The 18687-nt window shown below is 36.6% G+C and overlaps 1 protein-coding gene across 1 annotated transcript; it reads right to left on the bottom strand.

Moving 5' to 3' along the window:
• Nucleotides 1-707: 707 nt before the first annotated feature.
• Nucleotides 708-11834, bottom strand: LOC129887304 (eukaryotic translation initiation factor 2 subunit gamma-like). The gene is made up of 9 exons (XM_055962352.1): nt 11661-11834; nt 9132-9280; nt 8919-8980; nt 3960-4072; nt 3780-3882; nt 2399-2626; nt 2087-2305; nt 1625-1885; nt 708-1292 (listed from the first exon to the last, which is right to left on the bottom strand). The coding sequence occupies exons 2-9, from the start codon at nt 9235-9237 to the stop codon at nt 990-992; spliced, it is 1395 nt and encodes a 464-aa protein (XP_055818327.1). The 5' UTR covers nt 9238-9280; nt 11661-11834; the 3' UTR covers nt 708-989.
• Between the last annotated feature and the right edge of the window lie 6853 nt (nt 11835-18687).

Below are 18687 nucleotides of genomic sequence, written 5' to 3' on the forward strand. Positions count from 1 at the left end.
GTGAGTTAACAAGTATGTTTCTGCTTTTGTAATGATTTGTGTAGATGTTTTCTTAGGAAAGAAATAGAAATGTATTTGGGCAAATTTGTATTGGTTTTAAATTTGAGGAAGCTAAACAAGTGTGGTTTTTTAATTGGTTAATGAGTAAAATTGTCAATGAATTTCGGTCTAATTGATACAAAGGCCTAAGTTTTTATTGATACAAAAACAAGTTTAATGACTTTGGTAGATAAATTCCCAAAAGTTTGAGTGATATTTTGAGATATTGGTCCATATTCATCCTTGACACAAACTATTTTTTGCATATATATAAAATGTTGAATTCACTTTTAACACTAGAACTTCTAGTGTAGAGGCAAAATTGGCTCAAAAACTACTGTAGGTGGCAAGTCGTAAATTCCATTACATATGTGCCTTTCATTCATCAATAAGGCAGAATTTTGATTATGACATTTCATCGTCTGTAACCATTTGGAGTCCTTGGAGGCTCTAACTATAGAGCAAGGTGTAAAACTCAGGAAGTCATTATGACTTGTGACAACAGAAGATAATTACCTAAACCAGTAGTCTTGTGACTTATGATGTGTATATGTAGACGAAGAAGATAACAAGTATCAACAGAGAGTTGTCTTGCAAAATCTGCATTTCAGTGGCGCAGATGAATTATAAACTGCAAGAGAGGTTCAAATTCTGCCGCAAGCTCAATATTTCCGATGGAACTCATTTTAACATCCACCCGAACTAATGAATTACACAAGGTACAACACCACTCGAACAAGGCAAAGAAAATGAGTGAGAAAGAAAAATGTCACAAGCAAGAAAAGTAAAATATTGCAGATAATAAAGTATCGAAAACTCCAAGTAATGTTTTCTCCTCCACCTGACAAAAATTGTTCCCAGCAACTGCCTGCCTTCCCACATCTGATACTATCTTATGCTGTTTCACTACTGAATCCCTGTTTTTTCAGTAACTGACTAATTCGATTCACTTAGATGGGGCACGGTGGAACATCAAGAGTAATACCAGCTTGGATTTGACCCCAACCAATAAGACGCCAATGCTTCTCGATTCTACGGCTAAGAGCAATTTTTTCACCTTTGCTGGTACACACTGGGGACGTCAATTGCAGTTTCGCAAACACATTTTTAACAGCTACAACGCGAGCCCCAGTTGACATAGACCCTATATTTAACATAAGGATTTCTCCCTTTGCCAACTTCGAAACTTTTCCCTGCTTTTCTGTGTCCTTTGTCCTCACACCCAAAAGACGACGGAGCAAAAAGAAATTCACCTGCATTACAAAGGTGTAACGCTAGATTCAATGAAGGATATGCAAGTACATGGCCTTGGAAAATTAAATGGATCTAACAAGTGAGCCTACTTAACTATAACAACAACATACCCAGTGTATACCCACAAATTAGAGTCCGGGGAGGGCGGCCTACTTAACTATAAGTTGACTCAAACAATAAATTAGGAAAAGGAAATGATGATTCTTTACAACAGACAACGGAGCACAAAACTTGTATAATATTTTCATTACCTAAAAACAGTTAATAGGAGATATCTAATGGTCGACATTTTAACTGTCCTATTCCGAATTGTTTTGAACAAGTCATTTACCTCTAGTTCGACGAAAACTTCAGGAAGTGACCCAACCTCCCCAAGAACTTGTCCCACCAATCGATCAGCACGTGTCAGTGTTGGATCCATGGTTGTTCCAACTCCAATAAGGCCTCCAGGCACGGCAAATTGTAGTTCATTTTGCTCGGCAAACAGTGACATGATTCTTGAATATATGGGGGTACATTTAATGTTGCCACTTTCATCCTTGACAACAATACCTGGACGAACCTCGATCAATTGATTTACCTTCAACACACCCTGCACAAAGAATTGAACTGCTGACACCAAGTATGTAAATGCTGCTATTAGATTTTCTTAAATGTCCAGGTAAGAATAAACACCCCCACTACGTAAATGATAAAAACAAGAATGGTCTGTCAGGTCAATCACAAAGCTCTATTACTGCAGAGATGTGGTGAGCATAGAGTATTAGCTGTTAAAAGGAAAAAAGAAACACACCTTTAAAATACTGCCACCAGCAACACCGCCTCTAATATCATCAACTTCAAAACCAGGTTTATTAACGTCAAATGACCGAATAACGATCATATTTGGTGGTGAAGTGAAATCCCTCACAGGAATTGGAATTCTTTTCACAATATATTCACAAACAACATCAATGTTATACTTCAGTTGAGCAGAGATTGGTACAACTGGGGCACCATCTGCTACAGTTCCCTGAACATGGTGTTGAAGTACAGTATTATTATATAGCTTCATGGATCAAGCAAAAAAACAGTGCAAGGCTAAACAATACCGAATACTACTAACCTGAATAAATTTCTGAATAGCTTCATGCTGATTGATGGCAACATTTTCCTGAACAAGATCAACCTTATTTTGAAGAATTATTATATGTTGGAGCCGCATAAATTCGACTGCAGCTAGATGTTCAGAAGTCTGAGGCTGGGGACAGCTCTCATTGGCAGCAATTAGTAGTAATGCTCCATCCATAATGGCTGCTCCATTAAGCATGGTAGCCATGAGAATATCATGACCCTGCAGCAAAAGACACAGAATAACCACATACTCATTCCAAAAAAACCAAATGGCTAACAGACAATTTTATCGTACAATGAACCTAAAGAGCTAATAAATACCAAATGTAGGGGAAAGTTTTATGACCGGATATATCAATCAAATACTTCTTTCTTATCCAAAAAAAAAATGTATGCTCATAAACTACCCGTGAGAAAAGACAGAAAGTAAATTACACATAAAAAGGATGCAATATAAACAGCATGCAGAATAGATGCTCAGCTATCTTCACCGTAATTACTTGAACGCATCCAATGGTAATTTAAAACATAATAATTTGAAGAAAACAAAAGGCAGCCAATGGTAATTGTTGCAGTTTTGTTATTGAAACTGGTAACTTTGTATTCCTCAGTTGGCTACAAAAGAACTAAACAATAAGAAAAAGGTACTTACAGTTCTCCCAGGAAATCTACTATATTTACTTCATCATCTACAATGTGTTCTTTACACCCAAAACATAGAGACACAACACACTTACATTTAATTTAAGCAGCCAATGGTAATTTAAAACATAAAAATAAATTACCCTTCTATGAAAAAGTACCTTTTACTTAATGACATAAATCTCATTCAATTGCACCCTTACGCCTAAAGAATACAGTGTCTCAACATAGACAAGTTAGGATAAACTGAAAAATCACACAGGCTCAGATATTCAAAACTAAAACCATCAAATAGATGCAGAATTTTCAGTCAAAGGAACAATATAATAAGCATCTCAAACTTGAAGGGTCCAAAATGCTTAGATGGGATTCAGCAACACTTGAAATAAAATAAACCAAACAGAAGCTCTTCTAAAAAAAATAAAAAAAGGAAGAACCAAGGGAATTCTTAGGCTTCTTCAAAATGCAGGTCAGAGCTAAGAGGAACTTCACATGAAACTCTGATGGAACGGATGAAGTTCCATAAAAGCAAAGCAGTAATGACACAGAAAGGCTGTCCTCGATAAATCAATTTTGGTTTTCTTCCAGAACTACTATATCTAAGAATTAACATATTCTATGGTCTATTCATCTCCAGTCTCCACTGGTATACAACAAAGGTTTGCCTCCTTGTATATCAACTTCAAAATGCAAACAAGATTACACAGTAGATTGGCATATGATATACTTACAGGACAATCAACAAAGGACACATGTCTCAGCAATTTCATCTTGCAGCTCTCAAAACCAGGGACATCACACATGGGACTGTCTTCTTTTCCACTTCCATATGCCCTGAAAAGATTTTTGTTTAACTTACAACAAATCAGATGAAGCAAAAGTATACTTTTCTCTAAAATTCAAGAGCTTACTTGTAGCACATGGGTCTAGGGCAGCGCTCTTCTTCACATTTGTATATCTTAGCATTAGCATATCCAAGCTTGATGGTAATGTTACGCTCCAGCTCATTCTTAAAACGAACAGTCTGCAGATTTTAGGGAAATAATTAATGGCTATTTTCAAGGATAACAGTGTAAAGCCACCCAAAGAAACAGCTTCTCAGCTTTTCGATAATTGTGAAATATAATTCTTTTTGCAAGTACTATTATTAGTTCAAGACTTCCTACAATTTATGCATATACATATAGTCATATACCAATATTAAGAAAGCAGCCTGCACAAGGAAAATTAAATAGAACCAAAGACTTGTTGGGATCATGTGTCAGGTTTTAAGACTCAAAAGAGAGAAATGCTCTCCCTTCTCTCTCTAGAACCCAGTCATTAGACAACCACCCGTCAGCCTTCTATCTTTTGGCCGACACTTAGGAGGCAATTTTGATTCGTCCAATTCTATTTCTATTTGGAATGGTGTACAAGAGAGGTGTGTTAAGGTTTTCTCTCCAACTACAAAAAGGCAATGTCTCTGTTAAGGTAGTAGACTGATTCTCCTAACAAAGTTCTGGACTCGTTGCCTACATACATCAAGTCTCTATTCTCAATGCCAGGTTCCGTAATCGAAAGAATTGACAAACTATGCAGAGATCTCTTATGGCAAGGTAACAAGGATATTAGTCAAATGAAACACAGATATAAAGAAACAGGAAGGTTGGGGATTTGAGATTTGAAGAGACACAACAAGAGTCGAGTGCAAAATAGATTTTTTTTCCGAAAAGGTAACATGAATGTATATTAGAATAAAAATTGGTTGTACTGGGAACCATAACTATAAATGAGAAGAATAGAACACTGTTATAAATACTAGGTGTAACCTAAAACATCTAGAATTGTAACAATATCTTCTGGTAGAACTGATTACACCGAAAACAAAACAGCAAAATACAATTCAACTTGATCTTTTGCAGCAAGTTGCCACTGTCCTTAAACATCTAGAATTCTTTTCTTTCTAGATTGTCGACCATATGCATATTGGGACAGTTCCCCATCTATCTTTGTCCCTAGTTTGAGCTCTTGCTTCATCCCAACATAAAGAACTTCAATAATCTTGCTACGCATTTTAAAGAATGCCTCTTTGATCGATAAAGACCTTCCATAGCTGATTTGTTATCTTGAAATGTAGGAATAGATGGCTAACTATTTCTTCTGCTTCTTTTTTTATGAAGTATTAAGAAATTTCATTGCTGGCATCAAGAAGATGCAGAACAGTACAAAAGTTTGGAAGATGACAAAATTTCATTAGCTCAATTACAAAAAAGACTAAACTAGTGCCAAGGAGCTAACAAAGTTCAAAAAGTTCTCAGGAGAATCTATGGGTGAAAGATTGTGCCAGCTTTTGTAGATACAAAAGACATCTAGCCTTAAGGGAGTAATTTGGAGTTGATAAACCTTCAAAACATCTGTTGTTCCTTTCTGACCATACACACCAAAAGATACTAGCAGGTATCATCTTCCAGATTGGCTTGATGGCATTATCAACTCTCCAACTGCACCAGCATACAAAGGCCTCTTTGGTGCTATGTGGCATTACCCATTTAATACCAAATATAGACAAAAACATACTGCATAAGTCATTCTCAACATAAATATTACCTTGAGCAAAGTGAAATTCTCTCTTTACGAGATTGTCATTAGTCTAAATAGCCTCCTTTGTTAGTAACCAAATAAAACAGACTACTTTATGGGAATCTTAATTTTTTCATATATGCTTCCATGGCTAATCAGCAATTCGGTGGTTAGATAGAACCATTATTTTGTATGCTACATTCACTATAGAAACACCACTTTTGTGACCTTGCCCCACAATTGTCATTTTCATTCTGTAGTCCTTTAAATTTTTTCAACTGCTTGTAAAGTTCAGTCACTCTAGTCAACTCCCAATCATTTAGCATTCTCCTAAATACTATATCCCAATCCTGAGGAGTCCATACTTCTGCTACTGTCTTCTGCTGATGTTGTACTAGAAGATATCAGGGAAAACCACCTCAAAACACTCATCCCCTAGCCAATTATCTTCCAGAATAGTGTATCGTGCTCATTTGACACTTCAATGGATGTTTCGTTCTTCATATCAGACAAGAGTGTCGTCATGGATCTTCATAAACTGACCCCATGGGCTGCATTAACTTCCTTTGACATCTACTTGTCTTCCTCTCAGCATTTTACTTTAATCACACTCCCTCATAATATTTGAGGTTCCTTTACCATTTTATCTCGAGACTTGCTTTGTAAATTCAGATTCCAAATTCCTAGTCCACCTTTAGGTTTACCAACTATCAGGGATTTCAGTTTGACCAAATGAAAACCTCTTTTCTCTTTGTTTCCTTGCCATAAAGAGGATCTTCTGTGTCTGTCAATCCTTTGAATGATCCCTACTGAATGGAAAATAAGGACATCACGTATGTTGGTAGAGAGTCTAGGACTGAGTTGATGAGGAAGTCTTCCTCCCATAGATAAATATTAATATTTCCATCTAGACAACATGTTTTCACATTTCTCACCAATATTGTTCCATATAGCCTTGGACTAGGATTTTGCACCCAATGGCGTGCCCAAATAAACAGTAGGTAGATTACCTATTGCTCCTCCCATAATCAGTGCCAACTCTCCCATGTCATTTACTTCATTGATAGGGATAAGATGGCTCTTCCTCCAGTTGATGTGCACACATGACCTAAGATGCCTTCAAGAAGGACCAGAATAACTCTTAGGAACTTCAATTGTTCTTCTTTTGCATCACAAAATATTAAAGTGCCGTCAACATATTGGAGATGCGTAACCTCCAAGCTGCTACATCCATTCTTGGCCACCACAAAACCCTTCATCTATCCATTTAATTTTGTTGTCTTAACCATATAGTTGAGCTCTTCCATAGCTAAAATGAACAAAAAGGGAGACAGCGGATCTCTGGCCTCAAAACCTGTATGAGCAGGAAAAAACCTTCGGAAGATCCATTTATGGTAGTGGAGAACCTGACAGTAGAAATGCAATGTTTTACCCAGTTAATCCATTTCTACCGAAACCCTATTCTTTGCAATCATTTCAGTAGGAAACTCCAATAATATGGTCATGTGCCTTCTCAATATCTAATTTACATAAATTTCCTAGTTTCTTTTGCTTGATTCTAGAGTCCACAGCTTCATTAGTTATCAAATCAACATCCATTACTTGTTTCCTTTTGGTAAAAGCCATTTGTTGCGAGTCCACTATCTTATCCATCACCCTTTTTAGTCTTTCTGTCAACACCTTTAAAATCACCTTCCATTTATTACCAATCAAACTAACAGGCGTAAAATCTCCGAATTCCTTTGCTCTTGTCTTCTTAGGAATGAATACTGCAAATGGATTTGGAGGTTCAATTGTGAGGAATTTTATTGTCTCTAAGTTTGGCATGTTGAACCATCACAAAACCTAGTCTCCCTCTTCTCCAGTTGAGTATCTAAAAGCATATTACGGATTTATGGGAAGAATTCTTGGCAAATTCACAGCTAGCAATTTGCAATAGGAAAAATTAAATTCAGTCATGACTAATGCCTTGGCCATTCACCTCTAGAAAAACTTTTTCCCAGAGTTAATTATCTGCTCTTTTCATCAATTGGCTACTATAGCTAAATATTGAAAACATCACATTTTCCTCCATTTGTTGCAAATACTTAACTTACTACCTCAACCCAAACAATATCCAGACCAATTTCAGTGGAAAAGCTCCTTCAAAGGTACAGTCACGGTAAAGAGTTGCTTCTCTTTGCTCGCTAACCCGATCACCAACCCAAAATGGCCCCGAAAATTCATCTGAAAAAACATGGCAGCACACAAGGTTAAATGCTTCTCTTAGTTAGTTCAAATGAAGCCTGCCTTTCCCTAAACAAGCTCCAGAGAAAGGGATTTCAATTGTGTAACAAATGTAGCCTTCACAAAAAGAAGGAAGAAGATAACAATCATTTATTTCTTCCTTCAAGTTCAATGCCTAGTTATAGACCCTCTTATTCCACATCACATGCCTTCAGTGGTGCATTTCTCGCTCCACCCTTCAGCTCCTTCAAGGATAGCATAGAGAGGATTTACATAAAACCTCTAGTTCCCTTTGGAACACCATCCCACTTACTATTTGGTGGGTCATTTGGAAGGAAAGGAACTATAGGTTTTCTGAGAAAGAAGATTTTATATCTAACATCAAGAACAATCGTATATTCTTGCTTAGGAATTGGTGCAACATGACTTCATTAGATGTATATGATGGTTTGTCCATTGTTGACTTTATTAGCTCTTACATGACTTGTAATGACGGCATCTTTTTTTAGCTGCAACTCTTCAGGGTGATGCTACTTCTATAAATAAAAGTTACACTTTACCCATCAATAAACTAGAACTAAAGACTTGATAATCACCATGCCAAAGCAATCATTGAGAGCTACCTAACCACAAACACATGAATATCATCAAGGACCTCAGAAGTTGATTACTCTAGCCAAATTTCTCCATTCAAAGCAAATTAAGCTATATGAAATACTTCACCATGCTAAATAAGGGAAATACTGCATTGAGTTTAGTTTTTTCACCATCAGAGAAACAAAAAGGAAATGAGAAACCCTCGAAAAGAAGCGTCTTTCAAAAAATTGACCAACTACGCAATTTTTAAAAATGAAACACTAATAGTTGGCAGTCAACGTAAGGTTATACTCATAATGGATTATCTACAATTAAGGTGCAATACGAATCTGTGGTGACAATTTAGTAAGATCAATGTATGATTTGTATCCAAGTAAGAAAAAGTAGATTAAAGAGGCACTAACGTCCAACAGGAATCTTATGAACTAAAAGAACAAACCTTGTACACTTCAATTAAATGCCATTATAAATCTGAAACAACAATGTACCTGCACACCAGATATAGCTTTTACAACTGTTGACTTTCCGTGAGCCACATGGCCAATGGTACCTGGCAAATGAAATTAAATTCAGTACCAACTCCAGTAATGTGGAAAAGTGTTTGTCCAGAAAAAGAAAGAAAGACAAAAATCAGAATAATTTCACTCCAATATTCAGAATATGGAAGCACAAAGCAGCTCAAGGTTAAACAGACAGTTTACCAATGTTTATCGTAGCCTGACGAGCAATCACTTCTGGAGAAAGTGGATGCAGCTGCGTTACATCCAACTTGCTCAGGTCCTGCTCCATCAGTCCTTTTCGAGACATTTTGGCTGTTCTTTGATAATTTAGAGGTGAGCAATTCCTGAGTCTGTAATTTGGAACAGAAGATAGAGAATGCCATCAACAAAATTGCAGGCGACTTACAAGAGAAAACCAAGCAGTCTAATAACAAACACAAGGCATAGAATCACAAATAAGAGAACTTCATTAAGAATAATTGATTTGCTAGACCAAAAAGAATATCATTCCTGTCTTATTCCTCATTTAATCTCTTACTAAAAGGTTTAATTCTATATTTTACGGTAGAAATAGCAGAACAGAAGGAGTGTGGAGTTCTGGCATTAGGGATTTGGCAATACACAACAAAAAACTACTGATGAAGTGGCATTGGAGGTACAATAATGAAGAGGAAGCTTTATGGAGAAAGATCATCGAAGCAAAGCATGGAGAAAGAAGATACCGATGTACTAGTATCAGTTATTTTTCCCATGGTATAGGACCATAGAAATACATTAATAGGCGATATGAATTCAGCAGCACGACTCATATCAGAACAAGAAATAGAAAACAAACAATATTCTGGGTGGATTAATGGGATGGAAATAATAGCTTGAAGGAGGATTACCCTGTCCTATTTCAAATTGCAAGCAATACAGAGGCTACTTCCATCAGATGAGAGAAGGCAAGTCCTGGAATGTTCATTTCAGAAGGAATTGCAAGGATTTGGAGAGAAATGGCATACAGCAATTTCTGGGAAAATTGCTGGCACCCAGATTCAGATGTAGGAAAATGAGAGATTGTATTGAAGGGAACAGGAGAAGGAACAATTTTCAGTAAAGGAATGTTATGGGAGGATATCTATAAGTAAAAAATGATTCAAAAATGACCCTGAAGCTGAAACCAAGATCCATACAAAAGTAGCATGCCTTAATTAGATAGCTATCAGGGGAGCTTCTCACACTCAAGACAATTGAGTAGAACTGGTATTGCATTGTGCAGTAGATATATTTCATATATACAAGAGTAAGTGTACACTTATTTTGCAGTATCAAGCAATAAAGTGTGTATGGTTATGTGCTTGTGCTTGTTTGAAGTGGCTTGGGCAATGTCCTGCAACCTCAAAGAGGTCTATGAAAGCTGTAGCTAATGATTCATCCTGCATAATTAGGACCATTTGTAAGCAGAGAAATAGTGTTGCACTGATGGGCTCTCAACTCCCTACTACATTTTTCAAAGATGGATGTTTGCGTAATCTTTTTGCTTTGTTATTAACTGAATAGTGTAGATAGTTCTCATATATCTTTGGATCATCTAAGATCCTTAAATTTTAATTGGAGACATGAGATTCTGTACAAGAGCTAACTCCTTTTCTTTTTGCAACTCATTTGCATCTTCTGGATGCTTCCTGAATCAAACCTACTTACCTGATCCAAAAGATATATATAGCAGAAACTCATTTATCAAAAGTAGTAGAAGATAGAACCTTATCGACTAAAGAGTAATCAAACAAACACACTCCGATTGGAGAGGAATTAATAATGTTTTCCAATATCTCACAGCAGTAGCACGAGGTATTTTAAGAGTTATAGAGCTTGTTATAAATTTTACCCAACATGCCCAGTTGATAGTTGACAGCAGGGCAGTATGACAAACATAAATACCAGAAACTAGATTGCTGCGACATATATTAGGGGAAATTTATTTTTTTCTTTCAGTCCAAATAAGAGAACAAAGAAACCACTCAAAATGAAAATTAGTTTAAAGTACTAGAAAAAACTAGAAAATTCTCCCCTTCCTACATTTGCTCTCATTTTGCATGTGCCTCCACTCGGAATAGAATGAGCCAACAGGTGCAAGCAAGCATAGAGAATCACAAAGATAAGCCTCTGCCTGCCAGCACGTGATGCATAAAGTCTGTGTCCCATGCAATTCTACCTTCTATCCATCATCCGATGCAATATTTCAAACAAAAGCAAACACTATTCGCAATTGTGAACACAACACTGTACTTTGAAATAGAAATGCAATGTCGTTACAAGATCAAAGCAAGGACTACCATTGATGATTCATCTATTAAAGCTTCATTGCTTCCTAATTCAAATCCGAAAAAACATGTTGAAAAATCCTTATGCTTTCCAATTAGCATAGCAAGTCAGAACAAAGCAACTGACAAACAAAATAAACTGATTTCAATAAGCAAGAGAGCTTAGACTTCAGATTAAAACACTCACAAAACCCTAATCGCAAAAATTTCACTTCACCAAATACTTTATGTTTACACAAAACTAATCCCATGAGACGTTTCGTAATGAAATGAAAACTAGAATATAATTATAACAGTAAATGAAATACAAAAAATCACAGTGAAATAAAACAACAAAATAAATATCGATTTGAAAATAAAATCTTTGTAGGAGACGACAAACTCAGAGGCAACGCCGTCGAAGGAGGAAGGACGGTGGACTCACCGGAGTAGCGTGGAAACGGTGCGGGACAGCCGTCGGAGTGCAAATGAGAGAGAGAACGCGTGAGGTGTAACTTTGGTTGATATATTTACTTTGAGGCCACCAATTTCTTACAAATTAAATTACAAGAAGATCCATTACTTTCTAATATTTCCTAGTTTTACTACTGATTATCAGATTCAACACTGAAAAAAATAATACTATTATTTATATCAAATGACTTGGGTGAGTCGGTTAAATGATCTCTTTTAAGCCTTGTGTATTGAGTAGATTACCTTCGAGTGGGCTCGTTTGGTCACGTGAGATAAAATACAAAATGAAATTGAAGTATTACTTGAATTTTGAATATGTAATTCAAATGTTTAAGTTGTATTTTTTGCTCACAAACATAAAAATTCATAAGTTGTAAAACTATTAATATTGTCTCAGTTTTTTATACAATTTTATCAAATAAGCAAAAGTTCATAACAAAAATATAATACACTATAACAAAGTTATTCTTAAAAAATTATAATATTTATTGATTGAACTTTAGTTCAATAAAAAAATTGAACATGAGTAGTAGTATACTATTTTTTAATATAATTCTTCTATATAGTACGGACAATCTCCTCACTTAGCATGCATTTCTCGATATAAATGATTTAAAGGTTGGTAACAGTAATAATATCAACTATAAAATTGGTTGGTAAGAGCAATGGTTATATCCGATATAAATGGTTTAAAGATTGGTATACTACTAAATAGAGGTTAAAAAACCACGGAATCAAAAACGACGGACAACATCGCTATAGAAAAGTGATGTCATTTGCCTCGTTGTGAGTTGTTTTGATATTATTTTTAATTTTTTTTAGCAAAAACAACAGACAATGTATCTTTGTTCGTCTTTCTTTGGGCGTAATTATATATATATTTATTTATTATTAGTTGTGACATCGTCCGTTGATTGTGATTAAAAAATAATTAGTTAGTTATTTTATAATGACGTCGTCCGTCTCAAAGACATTTCTCCAGCATTTATCTTCATTTTTCTCATAGATCATAGTTTTCTTATCTTCCTTATTTCCTCTCAAAGACAATCACGACTCAATAAGCCATTAGTGCATGTGTTTTTTATAGGAGAGGAACCTTGATTTTGTATGTTCTTTTTTAGGGTGATCGAGAAAGGTACTTTTGGGTTAGAAGAATGCCTCCTCTAATTTCAAAAGTTAGGTTTCTTAGCTAAATTTGTACATTCGAAATCGATCATGTATTATGCCTGAAAATAATCTTTCAAGTCATTAGAAAAAAGAATTGGGATGCAACCCTAATTCTTCATAAAGGAGTAATTAGGAACAATTGGTGTCACGATCATGATGAGCAGTCGATAGTTCCAATGTATGTCCTTCATCTCTTACTCTTACATCGCCTTGGTTAAATTCTTGAACATCTTGATTGAACATTTTCTGAGTATGAACAATTGTTATCCCATTATTTCAAATAGCTTGGCATAGATTTGGGATAAAATTAAAGAAAGTTCAAAGTTTCTTCGGGCAGAACAAGAAAAAAATGATATTAGTCTTAAAATCTATGAGCTACACACAAATGAGGATATAGAGAATATTTAGGTACATGTCAAAGGCAAAACAATTCTTCTCCAAGGTATTGCTCATGTCATGTATGATCAAGAATGCTCCTAATCAACCTCTCATGTATCTTTACTTTTTTTTTTCTCCAATTACTTCTCATGTGATTTTTATTTCTCTATCACTCGTATCATGTTCTTGTTCGTTGTATCTCCTCTTGTTCTGTCTTTTGCACATCATCTACTTTCTCTTCTTAGAAAACTACTTCCTTTTGTTTAGTTCTCAAGATGTTCATTCTTCAATCTCGATAGCCTAATCATATATCCCTCTCAAGTAAGGGCGATAGTACTATTATTGTTCGTTTTAACAATTCAAAAGAGTTTTATTATTTCTTTTATATTACATCTAATATATATATTAAATAACTACACAAAATAGTTAGTAATAGTTAAATTTAAAGTTTCAAAACATCATTAATAAGATTAATTTAGTAACATACACCTTTAATTAAAGCTTTCTTAAGAGGCATATATATCAACATGGATTAACTAATGTTAAATCGAGGAAGTAGTTTCCAAAGATAATATTCTTTTGTTGAATGATAATTTTGTTCCACGTGAGAAATCTTTGAGATGGTAGAAAAAGCTGAGAATTGGCACCTTAATGGCATGTGATAAAGCCAGATTTGATATTTGCCTTTCGTAACCTTAGGGAAGATGGGAATCTCTTTAAATAAGTTTAATATATAATTAGCTTCTTAAATTTTTTAAAATATTTTATTTAGACACTAATATTAAATCATGATCTAATTGAACACCTCAACAACAACTAAGTTGGTTCAAATTTTATAATTTGTTAATGTGAGTTTTCAAAAGTCCATTAGTTAATTAAGTTAATCACATAAAATATATCATTTCATTTCATTATATGCATTAACCTTAAATAGAAAACGCTCAGAGTTTTATGCTTATTGAGACGAATGCATATAATTAAAAAAGATACATATTTTGTATAGTTAACTTAATTACTTAATTGACTATTGAGAACACACAAATTTGAACCGAAAGTATTACTTAATTAGAACTTGAGGTGTTTAATTAAAACAAGACTAATTAATTCGAATGTCTAAATAGAATAAAGATATCCTCATAAATATGAAGGCCCTTTTAAACAACTTCATGATATACCAATAAACAAGTGTTCTTGTTCATCTAAAGCCAGTATTTTCTGCTCGCATCCTTTAACAAATGTGATCATCTTTTACTGTATAAAAAAATCAAATATAGATTAAAAAATTAATCTTAGACAAATTTATGTAAGATGATTGTAAGTAAAAATTTATGTCAGAATTTTGAATTAAAAAAAATTAAAATGAAAGTGTAGCTGGAATTTTAGAATGAAAGAGATTTTAACAACCTATTCAAATATAACCATACGTTTCATTAGGTGAAGTGATGCCATAAAAGAGAAAACAAATATTTAATAGAAAAATTGAAAGAAAACACCAAAAAGACGCAAGGGTCATGTCTTTTTATTTTTTCTTGAATTGATTCCCTTTTAATTTAGTAAAGTACAACAACAACAACAACCCAGTGAAATCTTATATCGTGGGGTCTGGGGAGGGTAAAGTGTACGCAGACCTAACTCCTATCAATGTAGGACGGCTGTTTTTGAAAGACCCTCGGCTCAATAGAAGCATAGGAAAAAGGGTCAGACAAGAATATTAAAAGTAGAAAAGTAGATAACGGAAGAGTTCCAAACAATAGTATAATCAAAGCACCAAAAAAAATAGTAGATATCGTCAAATAATAACATAAATACCATAATAAGGTAACATAACATACATAACATAAATAACATAAATCAGAGTGCAAGAAATCATAGTGTGTTAATACGCCTACGAATAAGGGGGAATAATGTCACTATGTACTAGCCTTCTACCCTGATGTGTGTCCTCCACATCCTCCTATCTAAGGTCATGTCCTCGGTAAGTCGTAAATGCATCATGTCCTGTCTGATCACCTCTCCCCAATATTTCTTTGGCCTACCCCTACCTCTTCTGAAACCATCCATGGCCAACCTCTCACATCTCCGCACTGGTGCCTCTGGGACTCTCCTCTTCACTTGCCCAAACCATCTCAGTCGCGTTTCACGCATCTTGTCTTCCACCGGGGCCACTCCTACCTTGTCTCGAATAGTCTCATTTTTAATTCTGTCGCTCCTGGTATGCCCACACATCCATCTCAACATTCTCATCTCGGCAACTTTCATCTTTTGCACGTGGGAGACCTTAACTGGCCAACACTCCGCCCCATATAACATAGCTGGTCTAACCACCAATTTGTAGAACTTGCCCTTAATTTGTGGTGGCACCTTCTTGTCACATAACACACCGGAGGCGAGCCTCTATTTCATCCATCCTGCCCCAATACGATGTGTGACATCTTCGTCGATCTCCCCGCTGCCTTGCATGATAGAACCAATGTACTTAAAACTACTTCTCTTTTGGATGGCTTGGTCCCCGAGCCTAACTTCCGCGCCAACCTCTTGAGGAGTCTCACTGAACTGGCACTTTAGGTACTGTGTCTTGGTCCTACTCAACTTAAACCCTTTAGACTTCAGGGTGCGTCTCCAATCTTCCAGCTTAGCGTTAACTCCGCTATGAGTCTCATCGATGAGGAATATGTCGTCCGCAAAAAGCATACACCATGGCAACTCACCTTGAATTTGTCGCGTCAATACATCCATCACCAAGGCAAATAGAAATGGACTAAGAGCTGATCCTTGATGCAACCCCATCACAACTGGAAAGTGTTCTGAATCCCCTCCTATTGTCCTTACCCTAGTTTTGGCACCCTTGTACATGTCCTTGATCACCCTTATGTACGCTACAGGTACACCTTTAGCCCCCAAACATCTCCATAGTATCTCTCGTGGGACTTTATCGTAGGCCTTTTCTAAGTCGATGAATACCATATGCAAGTCTCTCTTCCTCTCCCTATATTACTCCATTAATCTCCTCATAAGATGGATGGCTTCCGTAGTTGAGCGTCCCGGCATAAATCCGAACTGATTCTCTGAAATAGACACGCCTCTCCTCACCCTCATCTCCACCACTCTTTCCCACACTTTCATAGTATGGCTTAGAAGCTTGATACCTCTATAGTTGTCGCAACTCTGGCTATCCCCCTTGTTTTTGTATAGAGGGATCATGATGCTCGACCTCCAATCTATGGGCATCGTTGCCGTCGTAAAGATGACATTAAATAACCTAGTCAGCCATTCCAAACCTACCGAGCCTACACTCTTCCAAAATTCTCCAGGGATCTCATCAGGTCCGGTCGCTCTTCCCCAGCGCATCCTATGAACGGCATCTTTAACCTCATCGCCCGTAATACTCTTACAACCCCCAATATCGTGACTACTTCCTGTATGTTCCAAATCTCCCAACACAATTTCTCTATCCCCTTTGTCATTCAAAAGTTTATGGAAGTATGACTGCCATCTTTGTTTGATAAGGGTCTCCTCTACCAATACTTTTCCATGTTTGTCTTTAATGCACTTTACATGGTCCACATCGCGTGCCCTTCTCTCTCGGGCCCTGGCTAGCTTGAATAATTTCCTATCCCCGCCTTTCTCTTCCAGTTCAGCATAAAGGCATTCAAAAGCTGCCGTTTTTGCCGTTGCAACCTCCGACTTTGCCTCCTTCCTCGCTATCTTATATAGTTCCCCATTCGTCCACTTCTCCACCTCATCCTTGCTCTCCATCAACTTAGCATACGCCACCTTCTTTGCTTCCACTTTCCCTTGTACTTCTCTATTCCACCACCAGTCCCCTCGATGTCGACTATAACTACCTGTCGAGATTCCTAACACTTCCCTTACTACAGCCCTAATACAACTAGCTGTCTTATCCCACATACCGTTCGCATCCTTGCTACTATCCCAGACCCCCATTTCCTTCAATTTCTCTCCCATCTCTAGGGCACTAACCGTTGTCAAACTCTCCCATCTGATCCTAGGTCGTTCTTCCCCGTCCCTCCTCATCCTCGTCATCTTGATCCCTAAATCCATCACTAAGAGCTTATATCGGGTTGTAAGGTTGCCAATCGGGATGACCTTACAGTCTTTGCACAAACCTTTATCATCCTTCCTAAGGAGTAAAAAGTCTATTTGAGTTTTAACCACTGAACTACGGAAAGTTATCAAGTGGTCCTCCTTCTTTGGGAAACTTAATTTGGCTATCACCAACCCGAAAGCTCTTGTGAAATCCAAAAGTGCGATTCCTCCTCCATTTCTGTCCTCGAAGCCAAAGCCCCTATGCACATCATCATACCCTCCTAGAATAGACCCGATGTGCCCATTGAAATCCCCTCCCATGAAAAGCTTCTCAGTAGGTGGTATGCCTCCCACTAACTCATCCAAATCCTCCCAAAAACGCCTCTTATCCTCCTCACGTAAGCCCACTTGCTGCGCATAAGCACTAATAATATTCAACGTGATCCCTTGAACGACCATTTTAATCAACATCATCCTATTATTGACTCTCCTAACCTCCACTACCTGATCCCTTAAATCACTGTCTATTAAAATGCCTACCCCATTTCTATACTTCGATTTACCAGAAAACCAAAGCTTATACCTGTCTACCTCTTTAGCTTTAGAGCCTACCCATTTTGTCTCCTGGACACAGGCTATATTAATCTTCCTCTTCTTTAGAATCTTAACTAGTTCTATGGATTTACCCATTAACGTTCCAATGTTCCAAGAACCTATTCTCAGTCTAGACGCTCCTTTAATCCACTTACCCCTCCTTACCCTCGTCCCCGTCCATGAGAGAGAACATGACCCTAGTCTACCATCACTATCCAAAGCCACGAAAACGCGTATAAACTAATAAATTATTCGGGGGTCTAAAGTCGACAAAATATAACTACAAGTATATGAACAAATGATAGATATATAAAGATATAAAAACCAGAGGTACCAACTTCGGTAGAAATGGACCTGGTTGCCACCGAAAAATACTGCTCATGTCGAATTACTGTTCACGTCAGTGTTAGGAGTTGAGTTGCAGCGGTTGTTCGTCCCAGGGAATACAAATTTGTACACCTGGAAAAAAATCGTCGGAAAAAATAGAGTTTCGCCGGAATTTGATACTTAGATCTAGATCTATACAGATCTTGAGGATCTTGAGTGCAAGGGCTGATATTTATAGTAACAAATTAGATCTAATCTAAGCGAAGATCTTGAGGAAGCAAACAACTTCGCCGGAGCTCCGATGAACACCCAGATTCTACTTTTAATCAGCACACCAAAGACCAAAAATAGAGGGTAAAATTGAAGAAGTGTTCAGTATCAAAACAAATAACTTCAAAATCCCTCACTGGAATTGAATTCCCTTCAACACCAGAGACAAAACACAGGCTCAAAAGGAAATGGCGGTGGGTTCAGTTTCAAACAAA

The sequence above is a fragment of the Solanum dulcamara genome, chromosome 4, assembly GCF_947179165.1.
Source record: "Solanum dulcamara chromosome 4, daSolDulc1.2, whole genome shotgun sequence".
Lineage (NCBI taxonomy): Eukaryota > Viridiplantae > Streptophyta > Magnoliopsida > Solanales > Solanaceae > Solanum > Solanum dulcamara.